The 15,216-nt window shown below is 38.8% G+C and overlaps 1 protein-coding gene across 1 annotated transcript; it reads right to left on the reverse strand.

The window, feature by feature from the left end:
* Window positions 1-4,867: 4,867 nt before the first annotated feature.
* On the reverse strand, window positions 4,868-13,472 carry larp7 (La ribonucleoprotein 7, transcriptional regulator). Its single transcript, XM_084042926.1, has 13 exons — window positions 13,354-13,472; window positions 12,016-12,261; window positions 11,692-11,792; window positions 11,446-11,529; window positions 10,719-10,883; window positions 9,949-10,054; window positions 9,479-9,817; window positions 8,830-8,959; window positions 8,272-8,414; window positions 7,802-7,926; window positions 7,071-7,230; window positions 6,569-6,660; window positions 4,868-6,242 (listed from the first exon to the last, which is right to left on the reverse strand). The coding sequence occupies exons 2-13, from the start codon at window positions 12,221-12,223 to the stop codon at window positions 6,156-6,158; spliced, it is 1,740 nt and encodes a 579-aa protein (XP_083899052.1). The 5' UTR covers window positions 12,224-12,261; window positions 13,354-13,472; the 3' UTR covers window positions 4,868-6,155.
* Between the last annotated feature and the right edge of the window lie 1,744 nt (window positions 13,473-15,216).

Here is a 15,216-nt window from a genome sequence, read left to right on the forward strand (position 1 = left end):
GCAACTCTGAACAACGTAGCCATGGTGATAACATAGACGGCTGCACAGTGGCTATACGTGAATTGTTTGCATCACTCATTACATAACACAAAGATTAATGGAGGGCCTGAAATCCTCTTTACATTGTAATCAAAAAGCCCTGATCTCGCTGCTCTTTCTCGCATCACCGAGCGGGAAAGAATAATCCACAGGAGTTTATTTTTAGAAGCACTCAGTCGTTACGTGTGCCGCACGTTTTCAACACAACCCATGTCCTTCTGGTCAATAATTCAAAACGTTGTAGGGTTACAGGGAGAACAGGCAGACGCACACAGGCCACCGCATATCCACACAGCACCACGCATCCTATAATGATGTAGCTTGCAGCGCGTCGTCTGTTCACACACCAATCGACACCAATGAGGTGAGGTCATTTATTTATTATACCCGTTTACTGTATGTTGCTTACTGGGCATATACTTTTGTTGATGGTGGTGTTTCTATTTGGATTTGTTTTTCATTTGAAAAATGAACGTAGCTGCTGTGTCTGGTGACTGCGAAACTGTTGTCGTTACACAGAAAAGTTGTACATATTCTGTTCAATGTCTTATATCTTCTACAGTATTTAGATATGAGATGGACGCCTTCCCTCAAACAAGAAAAATAATCCTGTTTAAGCACGCTGATTGCTTTTGGTTAATTAGGCCCAACTATTCTTTATAGCAAATACTGTATTGTACAAAGCCACCATAAAATTGTCTCCGTCCCACAGGAAGCACCAGTGCTACCATAAAGCTCATGTCCAGGAGCCTCATCATGTCAAGGTTCCTGGCTGCATGCTCACAGAATATCAGGACAAGTTCCTTGAACACTGCATCAGTGCTGTCAAACAGCACAAACAGGATTACCACACATTGGAAGGGAATACCACATTCAGGTAAATGGAAAATTAAGACCCGAGGCCGATTCTACGAATGCCTTCTAAATCAGTGGTTCTCACACGCGCGCGACGCGAATTGATGCGCTGTGAGCTTGTATATCTGCTATTTTTGAATAGCCAATACTAAGATCTACATTGACACATATGTTTTCCCGGTTTTAATGGGTTAACCAAGAAAATTTACTTGAGGGAGTACTAAGTAAATTTTGTATCTGTACTTTACTTGAGTAATTGTATTTTTGGATGCTTTTAACTTTCACTCCACTACTTTTCAAAGACACAAATTGTACTTTTGACTCCACTACCTTTCTAGGAATATAGCGAAAATAGCAGTGTTTTGGGAAAATGACAACATTTGAATACAGCAATGAACTGATATTAAAGAGACATTTTACTCCAGTAATTTAACTCAAGTAAAAATTTTACTGAGAAACTTTCACTTGTAGTTTAGTCATATTTGACCAAGCGTCACTTTGACTCCACCACGTACAACCATGTAATTTCATAAAAGTAACTTATCTTCCAGTTGAAAATCAGTTATTTTAGGTCTAGTATAAAAAGTCTACATTTGGCTAAATTATCTTATGATTTTGAGACACAAACCAGCAGTTTTCTTTTCCTATTCATATTACATGTTGCATTGTCCTGTAATTCATGATGGAGTGCTATCGGTTGTGCCTCAAAAGCCAAAAATATCTCAATATATCTAACATTTTGAGACTTGTCTCCTTTTTTCCTCTTCTTAAGATCAGACCATGGGATCCCTGAGCCGACCCAAAAGCCACCAAACATCTCAAAGCCATATGTGCCATCTGAAGGTCACATGAGATGCACTACCACCTATGCTGCAGATTATCCCCCACACACAGCGGAAAAGCACATCATAACCCCAACATGGAACTACTGTCCTCCAACAGCCAAAATGTTTCTGCAGTCATTGTACAAAGGTAAGACATTTTGCCTACTACTTTCTACAGCACGGGTTCCCAAACTTTTCAGGCCGTGATCCCCCAAAATGATCATATTTGAACTGGAGACCCCCCACCCTGACAAGCACTTAATTGTAGAAGTTGATGCATTACATTTTGTTTGACTCTGTACCACAGACAAATACTGAAAATAGCCGATCTACAAGCTCACAACTGCCTCCTTCTTAGCTAATATTTGACAATTTGGCCAATGTTAGATTTTATTTTAATAGTAGCCTATAGCTTGTTGGCTACTTTTGATTAAGTAATGGTCTTATTAGTTCATTTTAGAGGTATTGAAAAGGTCTTAAAAGTCCTTACATTTAAACACTTTAGAAATGTGCAGATACCCTGTATACACATACAGTATGTTGGTTTGTTTACTTTTGCGTGAGAAAACAGTGTTGCACATTAAAGAGCAAGACCACTTTGGTAGAGGTTTGGGTTGTGTAGTTACCTTGCCATGATGTAACTCCAAAGGTGGGCAAGAAATCCAAAATAATTGCTCCATTGATTAGAAATTGATAATTCAAAATATGCTCCTCATTGACTTACATTGTACGGTAAAACAGCTCTCAAAGTCACTCTTTTAGCACATAAATGAACCCAAACAAAGTTGATTCAGACAATATAGGCCATCAACAAACCCAGTACTGTTTTTTTTTTAAATAAAAATGTCAAGTAGTAAAATCAACAGGAAGTTGACATTTTTATTAAAAAAACAAACAGTACTGGGTTTGGTGATGGTCTATATTGTCTGAATCAACTATGTTTGGGTTCATTTATGTGCTAAAAGAGTGACTTTGAAAGTGGTCTTACCCTTTAAGCCAATCATCTGGAGACCCCCCAAAATAATTTGGGGACCCCCAGTTTGGGAACCATTGTTCTACAGTACATGTCAAATGTAAAGGACATATCCTAAAACTGATATAATGACAAAATATTGATAATACAATACAACAAAACTGACTCAAACCCGTATTCATTGTCTTTTTAAGATGATTACCAGGCATGGAACACTCACAAGAGCCAACCAAATAAGCTGCGTGACAACCTGAAACTCACAGGGAAATGTGCGACAACTACAACTTTTAGGGATGCTTACTGTAAAATCAGAGAGAACTTCAACCCAGCCCAGACGATGCGACAAACACCAAATGTGGATGGTACCACAACCTACAGGACACATTACATCACACACCCGGTGGAGAGAAAACCCAAAGAAAAGCCTACATACCAACCCAACAGTGATCCACTTACCAGGGTCTATACCAGCCGTCAGGACTACAAGGGTCTGCCCACAGAGCCAGCAAAATCTTTTAAACCAAAGGTGGCTTGGGGAAAAAACCCAACAGCCTTTGACAGCACCAGTGAGTTCAATGACCAACACAAAACCAGGCGTGTTGAGCCCAAATTCCATCACAAGCCTGAAGGGTATAATCCTCCACCAGATGTATACCTTTCCACAGCGCATGCCGATTACAATGCCCACAAGTGGCGGCGCCCCGAGTCGGCCAGACGGCCCGTTCAAGCCTGGCTGGAGCACAAGGAACCCTTCCAGGCAAGATCTACCATGAAAGAGGACTTTAAGAATTGGAGCATAGTGTAGCACACGGCTGTGGTTCAAAAAGAAGCGATCGAGAAGCTCAGAAGCAATGTTTGAAAAAAGCACAACTAATGAACTCAACACACTTACACACACACACACACACACACACCAAAGACCTGCCTAGCATGCTGTCAGCTGCAAGCTACCAATCCCCAAGCCTTTGTTGTTAAGAGGAATCTATAGCTCTAGTTATACACTAAGGCACTGGTTCTCAACCTTTTCAGGCCGTGAACCCCTGAAATGATCATATTTGAACTGTGGACCCACCCTTACATGCACTTGAAATTTAAGAGTTGAGGCATTACATGTTTGACTCGGTTCCACAGATACGTTTTGGAAATAGCAAATCTATTTTCAAATGATTTGCCTCTTTCTTAGATTATTTGACAATTTGGCTTTCACTAGTTCTTATAGTATAGTTTGTTGGATTACTTTTGATGCAGTAATGGTCTTCTTTCGTTTATTTCTTCTTCTTTTTTTGAGGTCAACAAGTTGTTAAATTGTCACTTCAAGTCTGGGAAACCCCCCAAAATCATCATCCGCTAGTTCCGCTACCCCCCTGGGGGTCCCGATTCACAGGTTGAGAACCACGGCACTAAGGAAATGCCTCCATGCCCAGGCCAGAACAGTGAATGCACTGGCTTTGAGTGCTATTGGACAGATTACAGGCTCTTATCATACCAGTCAGTACTAGACTTTAGGAGGACCCAGCCAGAGAGTTTGAAGCCATCCCTCTCAGACAACAGAATTGCCTGCAGGGTTTCTAACAGAGACAAGACGGCACTGTAGACCAGACAAGAGGGCAACCCCCTGACTCTAAGCTAAATGGGGTGTGATCTTTTTGACAAGGCACATAGATTTTTCATTTAGAGTGTTGGACAAATGGACACAGAGCTGGAAAGAACCCACAACTTGCAGTGGGGGACAGTTTCACATTGGAAAATAATCTGCTACACACACATGTTAAGACATGTAATTCATGTTAGACTTTACAATAATGAACTCCGATGAAAAGTCTCAAACATGTATCCATGTTTGATGATTATGCTTGTTTTCACCATTAAATACGCAAGACGTTTTCAAACTCAGGTGACTCTTACCTCCAACTTCATGTTGTATGATATACACACTGTATGCATGTATGTACGTATAGATGTATGAACCTATAGATGTGTGTGTGTGTGTGTGTGTGTGTGTGTCTATATATATATATATATATATATATATATATACATTTTCCATGAAATCAATCTATGTGTATTCTATATTTTACTTTGTATCTGTAATCTATTTTATTTCTAAAGACTGACAAATCATACATTGTGCCTTATATCAATCAACTATGTAGAGAATAATGAGAATGCATTCATCAAATAATGATGTTTATTTCACCAAAAAGAAAAGCCAATGTCTTAAAAATTAGAAATGCTTTGACAAATTTTCAGCTAAATATGAGTCAATCATATTTACAGTATATACAGGTTTAAAGAACAAAAAAACAAAACAAACAATTATGTCCAAAATGCTGCATGCATTCTTGGCATTGTAGCCTTCTGCATAATTATCCGTAGGGGCGTCTAGTTTTAGGACAATATAGGGAATTCTATTTTTCCATTTCAAACTAGGGATGTAACTATGCGTCGCGACTCGCAAGACTGTTAATTATCGCTACAAATATGTGATGATTCAAATTGGTGAATAAAATAAAAGAATCGCAATGCTCTTTTTAAAGGACTTGATCTAGTTCTGAGTTTGCTTGGTCATCGCACGCACCCGTATGCACGTCGTACTACAGAGTAGAAATTAGGCTTTTGCAGTTAAGTTGTGAATCAGCAGTGCACTGTATAGTTTATATGACATTTTATGAGTTTATTTTTGGGGCAGCACCTTCGGCGAGAATGGACTTCTGGGAATCCCAGTTAAAACAGATCGCTGTAATGACCAGATAACTATCACTGGTGTTGCTAAAGACGACAACAACAACAAAAAAAAGAACGTTACACATGACCTGACCAAGTATGAATAACACGCTGTAAGCTTATTTTCTGTAAGCGTGACACCGACATATGACAGAGTATTCATTAATTGTCAGATAAGATAAAATACAGTATTTCCTAGTTTTTGTCTGAGAAATTATTAAAATAATCAGAATGAGTCTGTAATCTTGCTTTTGTAAAACAATTTAAAATAAATTAAAATTGTCAGAAAATTGTATAGAGAAGTGAACCACATTGAATCGTAGGATGAATGAATCGTTACATCCCTATTTACCCATTTAGACCTGGAACAGCTATACGTTGTTATACTTTTCAAGCCGGGAACACCTGTGTCATATTAGCTGTTGCTATATATCGTTGCAGTGGGGCAGAAACCTCTCATCTCCATATTTGTGTTTTTGATCTTGATCATACTACAGCGTCACACAAAAGCATCAAAAGTAGAAACTTGAAACTTGGCGCGAAGCGACTCGTCATGAGCTTGTAGATCTGCTATTTCTTTCTATTTTTTAATTGGAATCCTGAAAGGTGACTTAGGTCAGGATTTAGAAGGCGTTCTTAGAATCGGCCCCAGGTCTAAATGGATTAAACCCATATTTTGTTTATTTATGTTCAGATCATACTGTAAATACTGGCAAGTAAAAATGCACTGTCCTTGTCAGTTACACATTTGAACTCTCCAGGAAGCGGAAGTGCTTATTAGCCTCCTTGGCGCGGGCCATGATGATTTTTTCTGCTTTAGCTATGAGCTGAAGAGAAGAGAAAAGAGGAAAGGAAAGGAATTTTAGCTATAACAGCATGGCACTGATGAGTTAACAAGTACTGTATACCACTAAGAAAAAAGGTCTTATTCTGCCTTCAAATGGAACTCTTTAGTATGTCATTTTGACATGTGAAGTCAGGTACAAAATATGACCTATAGAATAAAGACAACATTCTAAATATCAGTGCTAAATTGAGAAAAAACATCAGGTAAGAAAGTGTGTGCCTGCCAAGTGTGATGGCGAATAAAATAATGTTATGAGATGTTTCTGTAGTCATGTAATCCCATTCATAGAATGCCTATGAACCTCACCTTCTCTGTGCCCCGCTTCTTTTCCCGTGGACGATTCAGCTTCACCTGGCGGTCGACTAGGATCTTCTGCCAGTACCGCTGTTCATGGTCGCCTATTAAAAAAAAGGCATTCAAAAAACATTTTATTTGAATGTCATATCATCGCTGTCGGGTGGAAACCTTCTATGTCTAAAGCTGTTCCTTTTTTATTATCTTTTTTTTTTTAAATAGTGAAAATAGCCAATCTACAAGCTCACAGGTGAGCTTTTATTCATTTCCAGATTGTTAAAGATCACTCAAATTAAAAGGATGTTTCTTTCTGTCGTTTTGAAGTAATGCAAATTCTCAACTGTGTCGTGAATTGCTATACCTATATCATACAGTAAATATCACAATGATGTGTCAAATACTGTATATCAAATAATTTCGAATTGACTCCTGGCTTTACAACTTGCATGCATCTACTTTTGCCAAACATCTCTACTACTAGGCAAGGGATTAACAAAACAAATAAAGCCCATACCAGAGAGAATCTCAAGTTTCCAGCTGTGGTCCTTCTGGATCTCCATGCTACCATCAATAATGGCTTTCGCTGCCTCTGGGGTCTGGAACCGGATGTGACCCTCTGCATCCCCTTCCAAAATGTCCACGTAAGCCACTGGTGATACTTTGGAGAGCGTGTCCTACACAAAAGCATTAACAGATAAACGTATAGCCTATCCAACTACTACAAACACCACCACACTTTTGTTGCATACCCAAAGTGCTTTTAAACATAAAATATCAAAACATAGTCTCCTATCTGTACATACATATGAAAGGCAAGGCTGTTCTAGAGCCTGACTCATGCCAGATTTTTGGGTGCAGATCCCAATGTTGAAGTTCTAACCACTGATTATCAATGCTTTGATCGATATTTTGCAACATTTTCTAATCAATATGAAAAACGTACATTTTATTAGTTTCTATTTATTTTACTTCAAATAAACAACTTTTTATCTAACCACTTAAACCCTATTCATTTTTTTTCAAAATTAGCCAATCTACATCTACAAGCCACGTGTTGTGAGCTTGTAGATCTGCAATTTTTGGACATAATTTTAAAACAAATTTTCATGTCCAGAACATGGACACCAGGTTGAAAGTGGTTAAAAATGCTGCATAACTGTCAATACTAATAAAAAACACAATGGCAGATATATTGGTCTGGTGCTACACAGTTCAAGACAATGCTATGAGGTGCTTGTGTGTCACCTTGATGAACTGTCTCTTCGGAAGTGACGTGGTATGTGTAATCTTCACGATGACACCGCTTGTAAACTGAGGTCCCTGCTTGATCTCCTGCTTGATCTCCTGCTTGACGTTTTTCGGCTTCTCGGCTTCCGGGACAAAACACAAACATGCAAAACATTATCACATGAAGCCTAATTCTCTATAAATCTTTTACAAACAAACTGCCATATGGTTTGCCGTTTGATCATTATATAATCAAAACATGTCCCTGAGCAAATCTATGTATTAAAAAAAGGTAATCACCACAATATTGTCACAATATCAATGGTCAAAATATATATTTGATTTTGTCCATATTGAAAATCCATTCGGGAAAAAAAGAACAAAATAATGTTCCTTGTTTCAAAGTTATTAACCAGTTATTTCTTGCTATATTTTTCAATTTAGCTGAGAAATGCCCAAGCCAGACTGGTAGTGGAAAAGAAACTCACATTTATCATTTTGGACACCATTGTCTGTCTCCATCTGGCCCTTTCCCTCATTGTACTCAATCTTGGCGATGTTCTTCTTCAGAGTGGCCATGCTGCTCTTCTGCAAAATCATGTACTCCTTCTTCAACTCAAGCCAATCCTTCCTTCACAGAGCCAAGGACGATAAAGAGGGAGAAAGAAACATTACCATGCTGTTGCCTCAAAATGTCCACCGGTCGTATAAAAGGCATTTCAGTTGATTCATTTATGTCAACACCAGGTATTTCAGGTAGAGTATACCTGTATAACCAATAGGTAGCACTGAAGGAACTTAACCACTTAAACCCTATATACTTCATTGTATGTCAAATGTCGCTTATTTTAACAAGATGTTGGCCTATTATGACTTGCCCAGAATAGGGACGCTAGGGTTCATGTGGTTAATAAAGTTCAACAAAACAAATCTAACAAAAGTCACAGAAGTAGATGGATGAAGAAATAAGGAAATAAGATATGAGATGAAAGTTAGCTCAATAAAACAAGGCACATGTGGATGGAGGAAATAGAAAAGGGGATTACTTGGAGAGAACTCTGAGGGGGATGACTTCATCCCCAAGCTTCTCTTTGTTCTTCTTCTTTCTCTTCCTTTTTGCTTTCAGCACCTCTTCCTCCCCGCCCGCAACCTCCTTGTCAGCTTCAGCAGGTGCATCTGAAAGAGATTAATAGGCATCACCCCACGGTTTCACGTCTGTGTAGAATTCAGGGGTCTAGAAAAGTCGGGTCAGTGGTCCAAAGCAATTACCTCAACTAATTTACCACTTTAAGCTTGGGTTTTATAAAAAAATTAAAGAAAAATGAGACAGACGACAGACAGAATGAGAATGCACAATAGGAGGCCTGTGGAGGTCAGCTACACGTGTTGTGGCAAACACCTTGACACCATGATGTCACATGTTTTTCATAATGGTCTGTAATCATAGCATCTCAGGTTGAAGGAATTGAAGTCCTTTACTAAAATGTATACCATGGCCAGAGAATACTCGATGATGATAGGTCAACACAAAATGTGTGCATCATTACACATTACGTCTAAAATAATGCACAGAGGCAAACTAATTAGCATCTGCATCGTTTTTCAATAAATGCATGTGTCATCCTGCCTTGCACGTTTGATTTGGTGCACTGATCACCAGTCAACATTAACATGAGTTATTAGTTGATGCCTTACCTTTCATGTCACTGTCTGTTATATCCTTCGTCTTCTCTCCATCTCCTCCATTGCTGGTCTTCCTCATCTTGGACGGTATCTCACCCTGGACTTCACCTTCAGGTCCCTCTGTGGGCTGTGACCGGCGTCTCTTTTTGTCAGACTGTTTGGCCGGTGTCTTCTGCGTGCTGGTCACCTCCGACTCGTCCACCTCAGATCGCTTCTTCTTCCTCTCCGAGGGCTCAGCTTCCATTTCTTGCTCTTTAGCTTCTCGGGCCTCGTCTGCAGACGCCTGTGCTACGGCGCCCTCTTTCTTTTTCTTCTTCTTTCGCTTCTTCTTCTCCTCAGCTTCTTCTTCAGCTACGAGAACAAAAAACAAAGTAGTAAAGGTATTCATGGATACTATAGGTTCATTCTCCGCGCTAAAACTCGGTGGGTGGCAGTGACTAACAGAAATGTAGTCAATTTCCTGATTAATGAATTATTTGTACCTGGTAGGGGATTGCCAGCTGTTGGTGGAGGGAGGGGCTTCCTGTTCTTTGTCTTGGGAAATATCCCCGGCTTCCTGGGAGCGTCTTCTGGAGGGTTGTTCAACATCTAGTATCAAAGGAAAGCTTATGTTGAGTCATTTCAACATAATCACCAGGGTGAAAGCTGTTTTTTGTAGGGTGTGGACAGAAGTTGCAGGCATGGCCTGGACCACTGGCGGTCCAGGCACCTAGGCTTAGTAGCTGTCGGGTTCGAGTCCCGATCCTGACAGCCTTTGCTGCATCTCTCTTTCCATTTCCTGTCAGACTACTATCCTATCAATAAAGCCATAAAAGCCACACAAAAAAATCTTTAAAAAATAAAAAGTTGCAGGCATTTTAACATTCATAAAATCATATTTTTTTAGGCCAACCCAATAGTTATCTCCACTGCAGATTTACAATTTCCAATAATTTCCAATTATTTTGCAATGGATGTAGGATCATAAAATAAGCTCTGTAGCAGACAAAGTCTTATGATATTCATGTTTTGTTAATAATCTCCACAAATCAAAACCTTTTATGATTTGTGTACCACGCACACAATTAATGTAAGTAAAAAATGATAATCTGAAAAGCGGCTTCAAAATTCACGGCAGACTCAGTAACGGCTGTAATCGTAAATGCTACAGGAAAAAAAGCTTTGAAAATCTGGTGAGGAAACCCCATTCTGAATTCACTTTACAGGTTTTAGGACAAAACTACAACAAACTAACACTATTTAGAAGTCTCACCTCTACAGCTTTTTGTGCTTCCTCCTCTGTCGAAAACTCCACAAAGGCAAAACCCTTGGGGTCGTTTGAGCTCTTGTATCTTGGGATGCTAACGTAAGACACAGTGCCACATTTTGCAAACACTTTCTCTATCCAGCTGTGCGACACATCCTTGGGCAAAAGTTCCTGAAAAAATAATTCAACTTTATTATTTCGGAATTTATTAATATACTTTGTGATAAATTACATATTCAAACTGCCATTTATAAAGGGCAAGCAATAATTTTCCCTCTGTGAAAGGGTCTGGAAGAACTTGCTCAGATCTTTGAATGGGCCAAGCAAATCCCAATCACCACAAAGCTTCCGATTCGCAGTTTCATCTTTAATTTCATATCTATTGTCAATCAATGCTGATTCTAAACCATCCCGATTTATGCAAGATTGTAAAATGTGTTCGATGGTGTTTTCCACTGCACCCAAAAATGTATCAATGGCAATTATGTTTGTAAGGATTATGTTTGGCTTTAATGTTTACAAGATGAATGGATGAAAAACATTCTAGAAAAGCATCCCACATAATCCCACACAATTCATGTTACCTATGCTACTTTATTTTGTCTCTATCCCAAACCTGTAGTTACTCAGTGCAAAGCCATGAGAAGCATCAGAGTTACAATATACAATGTTAACCATGAAATAGGGAACCTGGTGATAACGCAAGTAAAGCAGAAAAATAAAACAGTTTTACCACATAGACTGTGTGGCTGTCTACATCCTTTGGATCGTCAACAATTGGTAGTTGCCTTCTGACTTTATCCCCTTCCAGGTTAACCTGAAACCGCCCAAAGTCAGATCAGTTGAGGCATACATCATCAAGCCATTAATGATCTCTATACTGATGCAAGTACTATGGTTCTACTCTGTATTACAAAGTATGCATGCTTTCATTACTGGCTACCAAATCAAAAATACTTTAAAGAAACAAATTCAATACCTCAAGGAGAGATGAATTTTTCAGTGCTCTGGCAATCAACTTGACGTCACATGTCAGTTGTTTCATTCGGTTGAAACTTGTCAACACGGATATATCAACATCTGGGGAGCATAAAACACATTAGGATGTGAAATCTGGGAGCAAAATCCAACAATTGTACTGTATATAGCTACATCGTTGCAGTGAAGAGAAAATATATAGATCACACTATTCAGCAAAATTACTAATTGCTTCATTAAATCAACTGAATCTCACTTCAACAAATGTATCAGGCAAAAAAACAATGCTAAACACAGTACAAGAAAGTGACAAAATGAGCCTTACATCCATCCCGTGACTCATTAATGAGTTGTTTAAGAAAGCGGTCCTTGTGAAGGTTGACGTTACTGAACCAGAACTCCACCTGCTTCTTCACGTCTCCCAGCAGCTGCTTCACACGGGACCTCTTCTTCTTCTCATTCTCCTTGTTCTTACTGCCAGGGTCTGCAGTGACGGACTTGTCTGGATCAGGTCTCCTCTCTGTGTCCATCATTGTGTGGGCAGAGCTGGAGCTACACCCTAGAATCAAAACTAAACATGGAGAAGTAGCATTTAGTTTTATATGGCCTGCATATATCTGGAACAAGCTCCCCGAAAACTGTGCAGGTCTGACTGCTGCAACCGTTAGTTTGTTTAAAGCACAGCTAAAAAGCCTGCTTCCTTTCATTAGGATTTTTTAATTATTCTTCTGCACTGTCATTTTACTCTTATTTGTACTTATTTTGTTTTTATAGTATCAATGTCGTTTTAAAGTGTGTTGCTGCGTTTCCTTTGCTTAATGTTTTATGCAAAGCACATTGAATTGCCTTGTTGAGTTCAATTAACAGGTGTGTAGGTGGTTCATATTTAAGCCAGTGTAACAGCATTACAATATATATTCCTGTTTTATCATTGCTTTATTATATTAATTTCTATATATGCTCGTTATCATTAGAATTGTTGGGGTTAGAATTGTACCCACTTTAGAACTCTGCATTTAATATTATAATCACCAACTTTCAGATCACTGTCACTAGAAATATTCCGAGGTTCATTGTTACATTATTGTATCTTTGTCTCAAAACAACTGTCAATATACTAAAAGGCATTTAAGTGCTGCCGACCAACGAATTACTTAATTTCCAAAACAGCCTGTACTTTTCATTTGGTTCACACATTCTCAGATATACAGACAAACAGACAAATACAAGTCATAGATGTATTTTATAGAGTGTGACTTTAGATCTACTATTTTGAAAATATTTGTATACTTTTGAAACATTTGAAAACTTGGGACTTTCTGCACAATGAGTACTTTATATATTTGGTACTTTAAGTAAAATTAATTTTAATGGCAATACTTTTGTACTTTTACTAAAGGGTATTTTGAATTCCGCACTTTTACTTTTACAGTATTTCTGCATTACAATATAGATACTTTTACTGAAGTAAAAAATGTGAGTACTTTTTCCACCACTGGTTTCTGCTTTGCTAACTAGCCTTAGCAACAAGCTACTGTAGTTATAACATGTCCACTTTGTGTTGAGCAAAGTGCAAAAGTAATAACCCGAATCTAAATGCAAGAGCCTCTTGCGAGGTCACAGTTTAACATAAAGTAAAAACTAAAGCCGTTACAATACATACCAGTTATTATCCTTTAACTCTGTTGTAGAAGCTAGTTCACTACTTCAGAACAACAACCACCACTCAGTCATTTCATGCGTTCTTCTCAAGTCGCATGCTTGGCATTGCTTGATTGTCGCATACTGATGCCGTCATGTGTGTTGGGTGCAGCGTTGCCAGATCTTACGAGAGACATAAGCAAACAGGTCTATGAAAACAAAGCTGGCCCCAAAAGAAGCGAACAGGCAGTTGAACTTATAGCCCTAGAATGTCTGTGATCACAGACATTCTAGGGCTATTGAACTTGTAGATCTGCTATTTTCAAAACATATTGGAAAAGAATGTGGAATATTTGGAAGATTTTTGAAACATTCTAACAACACAAGTCTGATGTCTCAAAACATTTTCAGATGGACAAATACATAATTATTCATTCATTTGGGCCGGGGGTCCATGACATGAAAATATTTGAGAACCACTGGTTTAAATAATAATAAACTATTTGGAAACAGGCCCAAATAAACAAGTACACTTTAGAAACAAGCCCAAAAAAACGTAACCCGCAACTACAAATATTTAAGCATCTTTACAGGATAAGAAGCTCAAAGTTGCTTATAATAAGCAGACATGGCAACACTGTTGGGTGGTCTTCTTCTATTATTTAATGTCAGACTTGGACTAGGCGCTCATCGCGCAATGCTGCCCCTCTCTGGCTGGCATGAATATTACTGGCCTTTTTTATTTACTTACAGTGGCCCCTTGTAATCATCAAGGCATAGATATCTGTTAGAGGAAGTGTCCCCAAAGCCTGTCATCCTGGACTACAATATATTTTTATAGCTGGGGCGTAATGAAAATTTTGGCACAACAGTGGACTGTTGTGTGGATCATCAACAGTGGATCATCTAGCACAGTGGTTCTCAACCTTTTCAGGCCGTGACCCCCCAAAATAATTTTTGAACTGGGGACCCCCCACCCTGACAAGCACTTGGAATTGTAGGAGTTGAGGCATTACATTTAGTTTGACTCGGTTCGGTTCCACTGATAACTATTGTGAAAAAAGCAGATCTGCATGTAGATCGGCTATTTTCATAATTTTTGCCTTTTTTATATTATTTGACAATTTGGCCAGTTTTTATTGTAAAGGTTGTTTATTACTTTTGATGCAGTAATGGTCTTTTTCTTTTCTTTTATGTAGGCATTAAAAAGGTCTTAAAAGTCCTTAAATTGTCACTTTACTGTCATCTGGGGACCCCCCCAAAATCCCCCCCTGGGGGTCCTGACCCACAGGTTGAGAACAACTGATGTAGCAGAGCGGCAGACCACACTGTGGCAAACCCCTTTACCTTTAGCTCCCATAGTCGAGATTCAAACATGTGGTCTTCCCCCGTGTTTTGTCACTCTCCAAACTCGTTTAAAAAAAGTCACAAAGTCACACACTAGAGCCTTGAGGGACTCTAGACACCGTATGGGGTTTACGTATGTGGTTAAGGAAACCTAAGGTCAGCTGGTATGGTGGCTCGAGATGCTCCAGAAGTACGATTTTGAGATACACCAAGTGGGCTGACTACATAGAAATATTTCCAGCCTGTCACAGTGACCCTATTGTGAGGAATTTAAGTGTTGCTACTGTCAAGTGTTTAGACTTGCTGGCACCACTAGGCACTAGCCATTATTATCCAGGGTGACGACACGGGAGCAGTCTCTTCATTTGGACTCTTTATTCTCATTAATTTAAATAAGAGAAAGTTGAGTATTATAACTTTTCACATTTCAACCTACACCTGTTTATTTACATACAAAAGCTTGACTACCCACAGTCATACGCCCAGATCTTTCTTTAAAAGAATTTAAAAGATTATTTTGCAAGTTTTGGGTTGTAAT

This window comes from Gymnoscopelus microlampas (assembly GCF_963454915.1).
Source record: "Gymnoscopelus microlampas genome assembly, chromosome: 19".
NCBI lineage: Eukaryota > Metazoa > Chordata > Actinopteri > Myctophiformes > Myctophidae > Gymnoscopelus > Gymnoscopelus microlampas.